We start from the raw sequence: 16,804 nt of genomic DNA, 5'->3' as shown, positions 1-16,804 counted from the left end.
CAAATCTTGTTGATTAGCTGATCTGATTTTTTTTCTTCCAAATCTTTGTCGAAAGAAATGTGATCCACACAAGACAATATGAACAGAATCCAGACTGATTATTCCCGTAAATACATTTTAAAAAGATGCAAAAATTAAATGTTTTTCCACAGCTTCCTTGTCATTGGAGTCAACGCTTACATTATTCATAATGTACTGTCCAGACTCTATATGTCGATAAAAAGCGGAAAAAAGGTAAGGGTGAGTCATGACTCATGTGACCGATATGGGGCGTGGCTTTCGGCGTCAACACTGATTGACGTGGATCGGAGCAGGAAGCCAGCAGTGACATCACTTTCCAGAAGTCCCCTTCAGGTTTCAGACAGCGACGAAGAAGCAGCAAAATAAAGGGAGAGCGCTACTCTCTGGGACTCCTGTTGGTTCGACTTGATATCCACACAAACACTGAACAGGTGAGGCTGTTGTTTCTATTAGTGTTGAGGTGAACCCTTTCTGAGCGGTGAAGGGTTTCGTTTCCCCCACCAAGCTAACACCGTCTCGGCTAGCTCACCACCACCTCCTCCGCTGTTTATGTCGGAACAAAGACTGTCTGCTTCGCGGCTCCGCGACTTCTGTCTGCCGTCAGATTTTCACACACGGTGTTTTTACTTTTATCGGGGGTTTTTTCCCTACCTGGTCTTGAAGTGGTTAACAGAAGTCTTTTGAAACCAGTCAGGCTTGTTAATTTTTAATGATTATGCAGTAAGGCTAGCTTACGTTGATTGGCGAGGTTTTGTGTCTGAAATACAACCTTAGTTCCCTAATAAAGTTGTTTAGGTTGGAAAACAACATAAACTAATATTGTTAAGATTATTAGTTTTTACATCTAGACGATATCACCTTACACCGCATGTATCATGTATCATTACCCTTTTTTTACGTCACCTATAGGAATAAATACAACGTCGACTTTCTTGTTGTATGTCTTTGAGTTTGGTTTATTTGCCTGTACTTGATGTAATGGAAGACGTATTTAGTATTTACAGTGTTCAGGGTGTGGGTCGGTTCATATTTTCCCATCAGTCCTCCGAACTCCCTCTCTCCCTTCCTCTTTTTGCTTTCCCAGCCATGTCAGTAGACCGGAATAAGCTGCCAAAAACACCACATTCTTGGATCCAACCAATTCGTTCAGGCCTCCTGAAGTTAGCTGTCCAGCTTCCGCCTGCTTTTAATAGCGGTTGTCACATACTACGGTTGAATAGAAGCAGTGGAAAGTGACCGAGTTTGCTTATTTCCCTGAGTGTTTCTGTTTGAGTTTCTGTTTACATTAATTTCTTTGACCTCCTTACATATTACTTGGACTACGAGGAAGATTAAATATACTAAAGATGAGAATACATAACTATCTGGCTTGTGAAGTATAGATGTCCACAACAGGATTAAAAAAACAAAACGGTATTGGAAAAGAACAAACAAAAAACGACCAGGCTGACTCTCTTTTGTGTATATTTAGGCTGATGACATCACAAGAGGCAGAAGAATAAAAAAGAAATCAACTAGCGTTAGTAAACACAACTGAGTGTTGAGAAAGAACTTACTAACATCTAGATTTTTAATCTGCCAAGTTTTCATACTTAGTCATTACTCGTGGAATGAATAAATTCAGTTTTCTGTGTATGTTTTACAGTCAGTCTGAACTCTGCAAGCTTTCCTGAACAACTTGTGTCTTTCCAGCAATGGAATTGTTTTCCTTACTTCTACCCTCTCCTGGTGACTGGTGTCATCATGGCGATGGTGTGGAGGGATGGTATGGCTATACGTGGTTGGGAAATTAAATGTTGTCGTAACTCCTACCATTCACATACATTCAGAGTTGTTGTGGATGGTGATCCTTGTAGCAGTTAGTCTCGCAACAAATCTGAATAAACCTCTGACTGAAGACACTCCTGCTGTTTTACAGTGTCATGACCGTTATACGTGACATACTAAAGGCTCAACATCCAGGCAGCAGAAACAATACAGTAAAATGTCTGCTTGATACCATCAGTATTAGCAGCTCTGCTAACTCTCCTCCTTGGCTTTTGCTTCTCCCTCTCTCTCCGTGCTCTTCGGTCCTTTTCAACTCTTCTGGGTTTTGGGAGTTGTAATTCAGGTATTATTTGGACTTTTGAGATGCTAATTAGCTTCTTCCAGTAATAGAAAAAAAGCCCCTTGTGGTCACGGTTACGCATCAACTGTCCTGATGTTGAAAAATAAATAAGAACATTACCCAACCATTAAATGTAATTTTGGTGACGAGTTATATTTGAAGTGAGTCTGACTTCTAGAAAAGAAAGGTTTTGCTTGTAACTTTAAAATAATTGACAGTTGTGACTTAATGTGCTTCTGTTTCATCTTACAAATCTTGCAATAAATTATGTCGACGACTAGCTTCCACTGCCGTTGCTAGGACAAGGTTATGTCATCAGAAGTTGCTCAAACTCCCATTTTCTCTCCAGTCCCATTCACGTCGAGTCCGCAGGTCGGTCCGAGAGAAGAACACAAAGCAAGCAAACGCACCGCTGAAAAGTAAACAGCAGAAGATATTTAAAATGGCCTTCTTTGTGCGCCAACACAATGATGGGCTTGTGTGTGTGAGGAGTACGAAGAAGAGAATAGAGTAGCGGCTGGAGTAAAGCTGGAGGACTGAGGTGTCTCAGTGACGCGATTGTGGCTGGCATATTTGCTTGTTTTGGGGGCTCCTTGCAGATTTGACGTGTCTGTGTCAGAGCAGTTCTCTGTGCACATAGGCTGTGGTTATGTAAACATGAGTCAGCAGTGTAGGAATATTGAACATTTGGTATTTGGGAAGGTGCATTTATGTGGGAAGTGTCTGTTTAGACTCAGTGTGGTGTTTTAGCTTTCTCTGCTAATTCAGGGGAAAGCAAAGCCATTTCATGGTCGACTGTTATTAGTATTAGTAGTTTTGATATCATTCAGTCACACCTATTGGTGTTTTTCTATTTAGCACTGAGGAAGTGATCCATCCACACGTCTTGTGACCGACACACATTGTTGTGTAATGGACTGTTCCCCTAGATCTGCAACTACTGACATGTCTGCACTTTGTACATCCTGAAGAATATTTTAGCATATTTAATTACAAGGACTTCTCCTTTGAATCATTATTAGAATTGTCCCGATACGTTTTCTCTTCCGATATGATACAAACATCGTAGTTTTGATTATTGGCTGATACCAATATTGAGCCAATTCTATATTAACATGGGTGATATACTTTTATTACTCATTTTGTAGTGTGGAATGATAGAAAAGGTTTGATAAATTAATATTACTTAGAGAAGAACAGTTGTTTCCACAACAATAGGAATGAAAACAACTGACCTATTTATTATTAATCAGTGGATCTGTGTGAGGGATACAAGTACTGCTGGATAGACCTGTCACAATAAATCAATTAAATGCATAATAAATGAAAGCAAGCTCCATAATTTCCATTTGCATGATTTAGTGTTTCTGCTGTCTCTCTCTTCTTTCTTTTTTTGTACCAAAAATTGGATGATGAAAGTTTTCAGTCTGATGTTTTGGCCTCAACTAGACCAGTTTCGTTTACAGAGACTTCATAATTAATTTTGTTTGTTGTTTTGTTAACTTATTTTGGATATTTAAAATATCTTGCGGTGTTTAATGTTCATTAGAATTAAAAGTTTACTGACGTTGGAGATTGTGTTCCTGCGTTATTATGCCATTACGTTACTTGAAAAGGGCCTCAAAGCGACTATATTATTGTTTATAATACACTGCCTGGCCAAAAAAAAAGTCGCCACCAAAAAATGGTCACACTCTCTAATATTTTGTTGGACCGCCTTTAGCTTTGATTACAGCCCGCATTCGCTGTGGCATTGTTTCAATAAGCTTCTGCAGTGTCACAAGATTTATTTCCATCCAGTGTTGCATTAATCTTTCACCAAGATCTTGTATTGATGATGGGAGAGTCTGACCTCTGCGCAAAGCCTTCTCCAGCACATCCCAAAGATTCTCAATGGGGTTAATGTCTGGACTCGGTGGTGGCCAGTCCATGTGTGAAAAAGATGTCTCATGCTCCCTGAACCACTCTTTCACAATTTGAGCCCAATGAATCCTGGCATTGTCATCTTGGAATATGCCCGTTCCATTTGGGAAGACAAAATCCATTGATGGAATAACCTGGTCATTCAGTATATTCAGGTACTCAGCTGACCTCATTCTTTGGGCACACAATGTTGCTGAACCTACACCTGACCAACTGCAGCAACCCCAGATCATAGCACTGCCCCACAGGCTTGTACAGTAGGCACTAGGCATGATGGGTGCATCACTTCACCAGCCTCTCTTCTTACCCTGATGCACCCATCACTCTGGAACAGGGTAAATCTGGACTCATCAGACCACATGACCCTCTTCCATTCCTCCAGAGTCCAATCTTTATGCTCCCTAGCAAAGGCCTTTTTTTCTGGTTAGCCTTACTGATTAGAGGTTTTCTTACGGCTACACAGCTGTTCAATCCCAACCCCTTGAGTTCCCTTCGCATTGTGCGTGTGGAAATGCTTTTGCGTTCACAATTAAACATACTCCTGATTTCTGCTGTTGTTTTTCTCCGATTTGATTTGACCAAACGTTTAAGTAATCGCCGATCACGATCATTCAGGATTTTTTTTCCGACCACATTTCCTCCTGGAAGACGATGGTTCCCCACCATCCTTCCACTTTTTAATGATGCGTTGGGCAGTTCTTAACTCAATTCTAGTAGTTTCTGCAATCTCCTTAGATGTTTTCTCTGCTTGATGCATACCAATGATTTGAGCCTTCTTAAACAGACTAACGTCTTTTCCACGACCACAGGATGTGTCTTTTGCCATGGTTATTTAAGAAATGAGGAGTTACTCATTGCATCAGCTGGGGTTAAATAACTTGTTGCCAGCTGAAAGATAATCGCCTATGCAGTACTTATCCAATAGGAGGCTTGTACCTATTTGCTTAGTTAAATCCAGGTGGCGACTTTTATTTTGGCCAGGCAGTGTATATATTATATCATTGTTGGACACTTGCTAGAAAGACTTGTAAAGTTCTCCTCAATATTACTGTTGGATGAAATATTGTGCTTTTTATTTCTTCCTCATATATTTAGATTTTTTTTTATGAAGGAGGCAGCAGCCAGCTACGTTTTATTTTGGTTGCACCAGAAAAAAACGGATTTGAATAAGTAGCTCAATATAGGGTTTGTGTTATTACACAGAATAGTCCCCTCTGTAGCAGTTTGCAAATTTCCTAGCTGATATCTACAGAGAGGTTTAGCTGATGACAAACCAGTTGAGAACAGGTATTAGATTTGGGTTATGATCTTTATGGATCATAGTCTAACAACAACATCCAGGAAGTTCTACTTCTCCTTGTTTCTCCATATTTTGCTCCTCTGCCGCGTTCGGTTTCCATCTTTATGAAGCCTCTGACAACCTTTGCATTTAGCATTTTAGAGAAAGAAGAGGAGACAAATTAAAGGCTCATTTTCTAATTAGGTAGTTTTGTACCCGACTATGTCGAATATGATGCACGGTGAACTGATGCTAACCGTGGATCAGTTCATACCTGCCTTAAGGATGTTTTTAAAAAGATTCTGTAGTCTTCTATAAGGCAGTGTGTTTGTGTGTCTCAGATAAATAATATCTAACAGCAGATTTGATTAAGAGTCATAATTTGAGATCAGATCATCAGATGATGGTAACAGTTTAATATATATTCTTTGGCAAAAGATTCAGCCGATCACTGATCTTCCGAAATGGTGTAAATCGGCACAGAAAAATCGGTGCATCCTAGTGATTTGTATCACTGAACTCTACACAGTAACTGCAGTTAATCAGTGGTACAAAAAGTGACTATGCACTATTAAGAGAGGCCAATGTGTGCACCAAATTATGGTGGAAAAATTAGTTCTCGCTGACGTTTTCTGTATTTAATTTGATATTCTCATTGAATAAACGAGAGAAAATGGTAAAACTAAGAATCCCGACAATTCGGACAACCCCAGTGGACTAACGAAGGGAAGCCATGATCTGAGGACTATTAGATGGAACTTGATGTCAGTGATAAATTACATCCCTTTGTTGGACAAGATGGTGTTTCTGTAATGTTTTGTTTGGTGCAGGTCAAATAAAACCCAACATAAATGTTTGCCTTTGGAAAAACTCCTTCCAGAACCTTGATAAGAGGTGGACAGTCAGATAAAAGAGCAACAGCTACTACTGCTACAATAAATCCACAGGTGAACTTTGACCTTTCCTGTTCTTTTCATTTGCTGAAGCAGAAGTAGGTTTGTGGGTAATGAAGTCATTTGAGAGGATTCGTGCTGTTTCCGTTCGGTATCTGTCGTTATCTTCCTGAGAGCCTCGCCCAGCTGGGCTGAGTCTTTGCTCAACCTCAGTCAGCTGATTTCCTTTCATTTCCACAAACTGCTTCAGGCTGCTGTCATGTTTATATCCAAGCTAATGACGCTGGAGCTAAACCGTGCTTTCAGGAGTCCATAAGGGAATTTAAAGTGTATTATAATGGAGAACCACAACCCCCTGCTTGTACTTTTGTGTCCACTTTTTTTTTCCTGCTTCCTTCACGTTATTTCAATCAAGGCTTCAGTTAGTAGATTATTTTGGATAGAATGTCTATTTGTTGTTTGTTAAAGTGGCAAAGTCTTCTTTAAAACTACCTGCGTTTGGCTTTAACAGCTGAAGTCTTAATATTTTATTGTCCTAATCTCTTCCAGTAATGCCTTTCAGCTTTGCAGAATAGTTTGATCCAGTTGTTTCAATAATGTTGCTAAAGTTCTACGCTAATGGATAACATGGTGTTGAGGTAAAACCTTGCTGCTCACAGCTGTTTTTGTTTTTTCTTCTCAGAATGTCTCTGTATCCATCCCTGGAAGACCTCAAGGTCGACAAGGTCATCAAGGTAAGAGAAATGTGCTGATATGTCTCTGTTTGTAGCATGCTGATTCACCGAGATGCTGAGTTATTATTTGTCGTTTATAGTAACCAATTCGATGTGAGTGTATGTGAAGGAGACCAGCCTGTTTGAAAGAAGCTATCTGGATTCCAGCTTTTTCGACTGAAAAATGTTACAAAGATAACATTCTTGGGCAAATCTGGTTTTAGCCAGTTCCAATGTCTCTGCAAAAGCTGGGATCTGAGAAGATAAAATAACAACATTTATGTTTTTCTGAGCGGTCAGATTTACTGAACACCAGTGACCAAAAGAAAATCAATTTGTAAAATAAAACCAGGTCCCGAAACTTTCCGTGTTTATTTTGAAGAATTAATTACATAACTATTAGCATGTTAAAAAGTTTAGCGCAGTTAATCACTTTTTTTATACAGTAACTCTGACGCACACCTCACTGTTTCTGAAAGAAATTAGTCCCTTTGAATGTTCTTCACTTGGTATCAACAGCCACACCAAAGGGTGTTGTACGTCACACTTGCTAGCGTTTCATATGTGAGTTTCTAAAAAACAATCACAGTAAAGTCTGATTAAGCTAAAATCATCGCACTCTAGTCAATAGACATTTTTTGAGTGCCTCTCTAGTCTTCACTCAGCCCTCTATTTGTTTAGTTTCCATGTTACAAATTTATGTTTAGCATAGCTGAAACCAAAAGATGCATAATAATTCCTGCCCTATGCAGTATGTTGGCCTGCATCTTATCTTTCCCCAGACCTTCATCATGTCTCTGTTTTGTCCTTTTCTGTTGTTCTGAATGGAATCTGCTTCACTAAGCTTTCATTTGACTGCTGTGTCTGATTGGTTTCTAGGCTCAGGCCCAGTTTGCACAGAGCACCGCCCCCATGCCGGCCATCACTGAGGGAACCTACCAGCCTCAGCCTGTTACTGCTGGGATGCCAGGATCCAGTGAGTCGCACGCCATGTTGCGAGTGCTAAAGCGTTTAAAACAGAACCACCCCGAGTTACCTAAATTTCCTTTAATGTTTTTATGTCTTGCTCTGCTTTTGTGTGCTTCTGTCTGTCTGGTAAGGAACCACCTTATTTTGTGTGAAATTCTGCCAGTGGCCCACATGATTGTTCTGAAATGGACTGAAGATTGGCAGAGATTAGAGACAGTGGAATTTTTGCTAATCTTCTCCCTTTTCCCTGCATCCCATTCTCCCACCCCTTCAGAGACTCCTCTCTCTATTTGGATGCAAAGTCCTGTGGGTTTTTCCTCTTTTGTTTTCACCTCAGCAGAGCTCGCTGCGAGTCACCATGGTGACAGGCTCTGGCAGTTGTGCCGGGATAGGGCGAAGGGAGGTGAAGGAGAGACTCACAGGTATTTAGCGAGCCCGAGAGGAAAAATGGAGTCTAGTTAAAGGAAATGGAGATGAAACAGGGTCGAATTACTGACAAAAATATTCCTTGCATTAAATATAATAGTAAAATGAATACGCTAATTTTAAAATACTTTAATATAAAATTAATATGTTTAAAGATTTGTCCCATTAAACCTGAACATCTCAGCCAGTCTGCTGTTGTCCAAGCAAGATTTTCATCAAGTATGGGTTTCTGATTTGACATACTAGCAACTTCAATGCCTCTATTCTTAGTGTATTGGACATACATTATATTTCCTTATGCAAAATTCATTTCCACACTGTCAAGGCAGCCTTAAGACAAAACTAACTTACAAGTAACTTTTCAGCAAGATATAGGAGCTTGTTTTAAGTCATTAATTCTTTAATATTAATGATCTACTGGTTCCACTGGCAGATTTTTTTTCACTCATAGCAGGAGAAAAATGTCTCGTTACAAGTGAAGTAATCTGTCAGTCAAACTAGTTCATTTGAAAACCTTCCATGTGTTCTATAACAACTGATTAGAGAGTAATCAGATTATCTATCCACTGTGTTTGTTTGACATTTTTCGGACAGACAAAGGTCTGGAACCACATTAAGACACAGACACAGACTTACCACTGCAGTCTTTTGGTACACGCAACATTCTGGAGGAAAACTATTGTAATTGTTAAGAATTTGAAGAAGATAAAAAGATGAAATCCTCAAAATTTTGTGTTGCCTGAAAAATATAGGCAATGACAGATTTTTTTATTTTATTTTTTTTATAGTCCTCACTGTCAGTGATGAGGCCAAATTTCAAGATTTCTGTATTCATGACTGCATCCGGTCTTTCAATCTTATTTCCAAACTGGAAACCCATCAATCAACATGGTCATTATTATTCATTATTTTACTGATGTCTTATTTAGTACCATTAGTAGTCACGCTGTAGCTCCTCAGCTACTTCCTGTTATTAAATCTCCATCCTGCTGGTCAGGGTGATTCTTCTCCTGTGGCCTTGTTTATACTTGGCAGGTCATCATAACTAGCTTCACCTAATTGCTTTGTTTCTATTTATGGGTTTGTTTATAGACCAAAGAAGATGAGTAACTGTAGAACATAGTTATGTGTTCATGTTTTCACAAGCAGGAAAAACCTGCTAATTCCAGTAATCTGTAACTGAACACTGCTGTTATAAAACATGGCTGCCATCATCTGATATTCTACCAGGTGTTTTTTACGCCTGTGAGTGAAGGGCTGATTGTGTCCGTGTTCAAAGTTAAACAAAGACCTCACTGGATTTCTGGAAGCTTTTTTTTCCAACAGAGGGCGGACCATCTTTTCTGTCTTCTCCCACTTATTGTTTCTCATCTTGCATCTCCTTTTTTACAGGTTTGTACCCTAATCTGGAGGAGCTGGGAGATTACATGGGTCTGGCCCTCAACAGCGATGAAGTCCAGAGGAACCTGGCTCTTGTTCCTGTGGCTGACAATGTAAACCTTTTAGTGTTTGTTTGCTTCATCGTTATCATCAGACTTGTTGGTTTGTTTTAAAGAGGAAGTGTTATGTAAAATGGACTTTTAAAAACACACCTGAAATGCTGCCTTGATTCTTTCATGCATATTTGCAAAATCCTTTTGTCGCCATGGCTACCATTCAGACGTGCAAAATGCTTGGATGGATGTGGAGCTGCCTTCAAGGATGAAGAGCTGCAGATTTGGAGCTTCCATGACTCCACCTCTCAGCTCCTTCAGACTAGCCAGCAGCAATTAGCAAACACCTGGTGTAACTGTGCATCTGCTGAGCTCATTATAGAAAATACTTCTCAGTGAAACGCTGGTAAAAACATTGTTAAAGGGTTAACAGAAAAGCAATGTTGCGTTGACTTTATGAGGGTGGAGTTTCAGAAAGAGCCGGAGTTTCTTAAAGAAACAGAGGCCTAATTTCAAGGCATTAAATTACAAATTCGCATTTCTTTTAAGTCATATTTGTCATCGCTTTTCTATAAGTGATGGCAACGTGGTTACTGGATTGAGTTTTAAAATAGCGATCTGTGCCTGGAAAACACATAATACGGCCCCTTTAAAAGAGAACCAGAAGAGGTCAGGTTGGACTGGAAACACAGAAAGCTGCTGCTCTGGCTTCAACCCAGCAGGAGCAGGAGATCCAGTCTGCAGAGTGACTCACTGCAGGCCTGAAGCTGAGTGGGAGACTGTGATCCCTTCACTCTCCTCCAGCAGCGTTTCTCCTGCCCCCAGCCTGTCAGCTTTTCTGCTGTTTGATTCAAACTCTTATCTTGATGCTTCACATTTTACATATTGTTCTTGAAAGCTGAAAAAGGGAGCTTTCTAAAGCATTTTTAATTGTTCTGCCTGCTGAAGGCGGTGATGAAACGGAATCCTCCCACATACAAATGAAATATTCATCAGCGTCAAAATGTGGAATGGATTGAATGATCTCAAATTATGTGCTGTTTTAATGAGCTTTAAAAGAATCTTAAATGTAAAATTCTAAAAGCTCTGACTGGGATTCAGATGGATGTGTGTTTTGTACCCATGTACAGTTGAAACCAAATATTTACATACATTGAAGAGTGAGACACACTCCTTCTCACTGTCTGAAGTTAAATCTGACCAAACTTTTCTTGTTTTTGCTTAGTCAGAATTACCAAACTTAATTCTATTTGCCAGAAAACTTGTCAAACATTTTTTTAGAAGTTAATTTGTAAATTTCCTCAAATTCAAGACTTTGCATGCATTTGGTCAGTATCAGGGACAACTCTTTTAAAATGTGTCTTTTTATTCAGTGTGTAATCATCTAGTTTCAACTGTATGTGTGTATATTTAAAAATAAATGTGTGTATACATATAGACACCACATATCTCTCAATATTGTAGCCTGCTGAGTCTATGAAAATGGTCATCTTATCCCTTTTTTGTTAAATTGCAGGTTGGAAAACCGTATTTTATTTAGTTTTCTTTTTAGTAATGTAAATTTACCAAAATAAAAGTTGACGGGAACAGCTCTTTTTAAATCACAATCTTTCGTCTTCCTTCTCCTTCTTTCCGAACCTTCTTGTTCTTCTTTGCTCCTCCAACACAGCAGGTGGCGCTGCCTTCCAGCTCCGGCGTGGGGGCGATGGTCCGCCCCGTGACGGGAACAGACATGGGCATCAGGAGGGCAGAGATCCGTCCCGGCCTTCGGGAGATCATCCTCTGTAAGGACCAGGATGGGAAGGTCGGGCTCCGGCTGAGGGCCATCGACAACGTGAGTCAGCAACCGTCTCGCTCGCGCCGTTGCCGCACATAAATCATTTAGCACACACTGATTTTTAACACCTTGCTCCATATCAGTGCTTTTGATGTGCTGTAGAGTTGGGCCCTTTCTAACACTGCACTTGGTTGGGTGTGAAAGTAAGAGATTTCTCAGTTGAGTTGGATGATGTTTTGATTAAGCCTGAGACTTTTTGTGTGTGAGGAAATTGTGATAACCACTACACTGCCCTAACCGATCATCTATGTGACATTCCTGTTAGAGGGTCCAAAATTTGTCAAAGGCTAATTCTGAAAATAGTCGGTAGACCAAATGTTAGTACTACAGAGTATGCCATAAGGCAGGTGGTTCTCTCACAGAGCGCACTAACCTATAGATGAGCAAACTGTCAAAACTTTGTTTCTGCCTGATTTCAAATGAGAGTCCATAAATTAAGATTACCCACGTTTTGTCACCTGTTAATCCAGAAATCTGCTTGTTGGGGAGTTTTATGAAAGTAGAGAAACACCTTAACTAATTTCAGGTTACGTTTTTGGAAATGGCCCTGATAGTGGGCAGAAAATATATTGCTACTACATGGAAGTCTGATTCCTCCCTGTCAAATTGAAATGGTATATGGAGACAGGTTGTGTATAATCTCAGAAAGGATACAACACCTATATTAAAGTTTTGCAGCCTTATTTAAGTTATTTAGATAAAACATGATGCTGAAACTTTTTTTTTTACTTCAATGTACTTTAAAACTGTCTGAAATTAACGGAGCACCCACTTGGGGAGGAGGAGTGAGGGAACTGGGGTTTGATTGTCCGTGTTTAAACTGTAAAATGAGTCGTTCTCTTCCTCTGATCCGCTCACTAACTGAATGTTTGGGTTGGCAGGGGCTGTTCGTCCAGCTGGTCCAGGCCAATTCCCCCGCCGCCCTGGCCGGGCTGCGCTTCGGGGATCAGGTTCTTCAGATCAACGGACAGAACTGCGCTGGCTGGAGCACAGATAAGGCCCACAAGGCTCTTAAAGCTGCGGCGGAGACCCGCATCGAGATGGTGGTCAGGGACAGGTGAGGACTATTTGACGTGAAGAGGCGAGGAATAAAACATGACAAAAAAACCATTAATTTCATTCATTTCTATTTTATACTGTAGGAAATTCTGTCTAATTAGCTTGTTAGTATTAGGAAACACCCACTTAGTCACTTTACTTGACTGAGGTCATTACTTTATTTTTTGATGTTACATGATCTAGTAATCCTATATTTTAATTTATGTCCAGGACATCAAAATTGAAGGTTTACCCTTGTAAATCTCTGATTGTCTGCTGTGAATTTTTTTTTCCAAGACCTTTTCAGCGCACCATCACCATGCACAAAGACAGCTCAGGGCATGTGGGCTTCATCTACAAGTCTGGAAAAATTACCTCCCTGGTCAAAGATGGCTCTGCTGCTCGCAACGGCCTGCTGACTGAACATTACATCTGTGAAATCAACGGACAGAACGTCATCGGACTCAAGGTCTGACTGCTCTTGTGCCCATCAGTCACGGCTTTGTAAAATTCTCTTAGATGCTGTAAAAATTCAATACAGGGTGGGATAGTTCCGGTTTTGACAAAGGAAAAGTGAGATTAGGTGGAATTATTGTCGTGTCACATTTGGGTTCAGTTGCATTTTCTTCACCTTTTACACAACCATGATGCAGTAAACATGCTTCCCATATATCCACTATTTAAATTAATATACCAAAAATTGAATCCAGATTGCTTATTACATTTTTGCAAGCTGATGCAAACTTGCCAAATGTAATGTTACAAATGGTAGGTTTGAATGGAAAAATGTCTTTTTGTTTAAACTAATGTTACCAGTTTTGGGTCATGACCCCGTTAGCCAACAGGTTGTACTTTAGGATACAGAATCTAACACCTGCATACGCTGCTTTGTTTGAAAGGAAATAAATGCTGATATTTTAGAATGAGATTCAGTGATTATATAACTAAGGTCAAAAGATTAAAATTAACACAACTTTGCATGTTTTATTAAAAATAATAATTTAATATGGCCGGAGTTAAACTAATATACTCAGACTGAATGTAATCACAACTAAATGTTTCCTAGCAGTCTGTTTTGACATTGGTGTTGGACACATCTATATATTTTAGAATATGTTCTAGAATATTTGTTTGTGTAAATGCTAATTTTACCTCCTGTATGTTTTACCAATTGGAGTTAATTGCTGACATGTCTGTATTTTCTAGGACTCTCAGATTAAGGACATTCTGAACACTTCCCCCACCACCATGACCATCACCGTCATGCCCAAGTTAATCTATGAGCACATGATAAAGAGGTACGCCCAGCTCCATCCTTCCATTTTAATCAGTCTGCTCATTTATAATTTAAGATGTTATTTTTTTTTTCTTGCCGAGCTTGGATAAATGAAATAAATGTGACTGCATCCCGTTTATTTCCAAGCTGATGGAAACTGTATTTGTTTTCCGTCCAGGATGTCCACCGGCCTGCTGCGGTCCTCCATGGACCACTCTGTCCCTGAGGTGTGAGGACCGTCAGCCACGCTGAAAACCGTCACCATGTCTACAGAATAGTTCCTCTTGTCATTTTTAACCGTTTTTCTTCTGTCTTCATACCAAGAAGCCTTCAACTTTACATCACAATCGTTTTCCTTCATTACCTGTAACATATTCGTAAAAGAAAAACAAAAACTTTTTTACTCTTCACGTTTCTACATTTTATCATTAGTACTGTCTGTATGTTAACTTAGTAGTCTGATATGTAGTACGCATCTGTCTGTTCTTTTTTTTTTATTCAAGATTAGGATTATAGAGTAAGATTTTTTTTCTTCTTTTTAAAAAGAAACATGCACAAACTATCATGAGTCCAGATCTTCCTCCTCAGTATGGAGCCAAGTCAGTGACACTTCATCCTTTCCTAAATGCTGTAGAAGTTGATCGGCAGCCACGCGGATAGAAGATGTAGTCTCTGCACACCTTTTATTTTCTGTAAATAATCCAATCTGAATTAACACCTGGGCTCTCCGAATCAAAAATACACTCATCTAATTTCAGTGTACAGCCATATACTGGGGGCCAGTAGGAGTGGTTTGTTTTTACTTCCTCTCATTCAACAGTGAGGATCAGGTTTTAGTCAAACATTGTGTTAACATTTTTTTTGTTGTTATTATTATTATTAATTTGCTGTTCTGCGATTCAAAGTCTGAACGCAGCAGTTTTCCATATTGTCCAGGAGGTGGCGACCTAGAACAATACAGTTCCAGCCTCTGATGTGCTGCAGCTGCAACAAACACTGTCCATATTCCAGGGGGAACTGTTGGGAAAAGAAACAATGTTTGGAGGACTGACTATATCGGATGAGGGAAATAAAATAATAATCTGAATATTATTATGGTCGCCTGTTAAGAGGTGGTAAAGCGTTGTATGGTCTTGTTTCATGAGAAAATGGCTGATATTATTTCATTGGGGGCCGAGCCGGGCCTGCCCACTAAGTGCACTTTTCATTACCTTATTAGAGGTTTTTTCTCCTGTATCATCCATTTCACATTTTTTAATCTTTGTGGTGCCTCGTGTTAACCAGACAACTCATAAAAAAAAATAAATAATCCGATTCGGTCATTCAGACAGGACTTCCTGGTGTCTTCTGCTGCATCTTGTCTCACGGCCGATGATCGATGAACACACCGACCTTACACTTGTAAATTCCCACATGTTCCTCCTTTTATTGCTGTTTGTTTTCGGGATGCATGTACTCTTTTTAATTTTCTCCATATGCAGTCTGATTTAAAAAAAAAAAAAATGCTGTCATTCTGTAAAAAATATTACAAAAATCTAAAAGTTTATATACAAATGTAACCAAGATAATATTGTAAAACTGAATAAAGTCTTTTCTGTTCACACCCTGATTCTGCCTCACTGATTCACAATTCAACAACAAAGACAAGAGTGTTTCCATCATGCTCTTTTAACATAAGAGTTTATTTTTGACTTCATACAGTGTGGAGGGACGTGGATCCCATTTGTTTTTATATCTTTTTTCCCTGCACACCCTCCTATTACATTAAAATAGTTACTTCAGATAAGCTTTAAATATATATTCATTCTGTACAGGGTAACGGACGCCTGAACAGGCTTGATGTTAAGAAACTAGACCTCAGGATACATCAGGGTTACTTAGGGAGGGGAACACACACATACACACACACACACACACACACACACGCACACATGAGTCATTTTTCTAGCTTCACACGAAAATGGAGCACATGTTCCTGCATAATTCAGAACACAGATAAAAGAAGATTCAAAAATATGTTCTATGTTAATTAATGATAAGAATTTATTACTTAATTTCACTAAATCCTCTCAGTGTTTTGCCACGTGAATGTTATTGAGATATCGATTGTGAATCGGCGCTATAAATATATAAACTGACAAAGCTGAATTTGATGCTCAACATTGTTAATAATCTCAATATTTAATCATAAATTACTGCCCAACTTGATTAAAATGCAATAGCTACTGCATTGAACATTCAGGTACATCAAAGGCATGCGCAAATGATTTGTAATAAGTGGTGTACAAAATATTAAAATGACCAAAAGGCTTAAATAATGAGCACACACAAGATATGAACTTTAATAAGATATGATTCTGCTCAAAAGTCATTGAAGGGCAAAATATCAGTAGATTTTCATAGCTCAGAAAGTACGCTGGAAACTGAGGAAAGTGATTTAATGTTGCATGACTGTGAGGAGAATTAATATTCTACCACCGGATGCTTTTGTATGTTTGTTTTTCAAAGTCTTCATCAGTCCTGCACACCAACACACAGCTGGTTCCATCGCTGCTCAGTCTTTATTTAAAAGGGATAGTTCAGATTCAGATTTTTTAAAAGGATTTTTTTGAAAAGAGATGCAAGATGTGTTTGTTACTGTAAAAGTAATTTTTTTTTTAGCATTTTTTAAAAGTTATTTCATACCCAAATGGACATCAAATCAGTTTTAAGATTGTTCTTGACTTCTATTAATTTAATTATCATAAATGTTATAGCAAATCACAAACCCATTCTACCGATGCCCAGTTTTTTCAGGGGCACTAAAATGTGCTTTCCGTAGTTTCTTACACTGTATTACTTCTGCAGTAAATAAATATGCATGAGTAAATATAATGATATTGAAATATG

The 16,804-nt window shown here is 39.1% G+C and overlaps 1 protein-coding gene across 2 annotated transcripts; it reads left to right on the top strand.

Moving 5' to 3' along the window:
* The first annotated feature begins 236 nt into the window (after nt 1-236).
* Nucleotides 237-15,516, top strand: sdcbp2 (syndecan binding protein (syntenin) 2). Of its 2 annotated transcripts, none has more exons than XM_044116059.1 (9): nt 237-452; nt 6,906-6,957; nt 7,816-7,912; nt 9,724-9,824; nt 11,437-11,598; nt 12,483-12,658; nt 12,937-13,108; nt 13,846-13,937; nt 14,094-15,516. In XM_044116059.1, the coding sequence occupies exons 2-9, from the start codon at nt 6,907-6,909 to the stop codon at nt 14,146-14,148; spliced, it is 906 nt and encodes a 301-aa protein (XP_043971994.1). In that variant the 5' UTR covers nt 237-452; nt 6,906; the 3' UTR covers nt 14,149-15,516. The 2 variants fall into 2 exon arrangements, with proteins under 2 accessions (XP_043971994.1, XP_043971982.1); XM_044116047.1 differs by having other exon boundaries at nt 253-452; nt 11,434-11,598.
* Nucleotides 15,517-16,804: the final 1,288 nt, after the last annotated feature.

The sequence above is a fragment of the Gambusia affinis genome, linkage group LG01 (assembly GCF_019740435.1).
Source record: "Gambusia affinis linkage group LG01, SWU_Gaff_1.0, whole genome shotgun sequence".
Taxonomy (NCBI): Eukaryota; Metazoa; Chordata; class Actinopteri; order Cyprinodontiformes; family Poeciliidae; genus Gambusia; species Gambusia affinis.
This window is presented reverse-complemented; position numbering and strand designations above follow the sequence as displayed.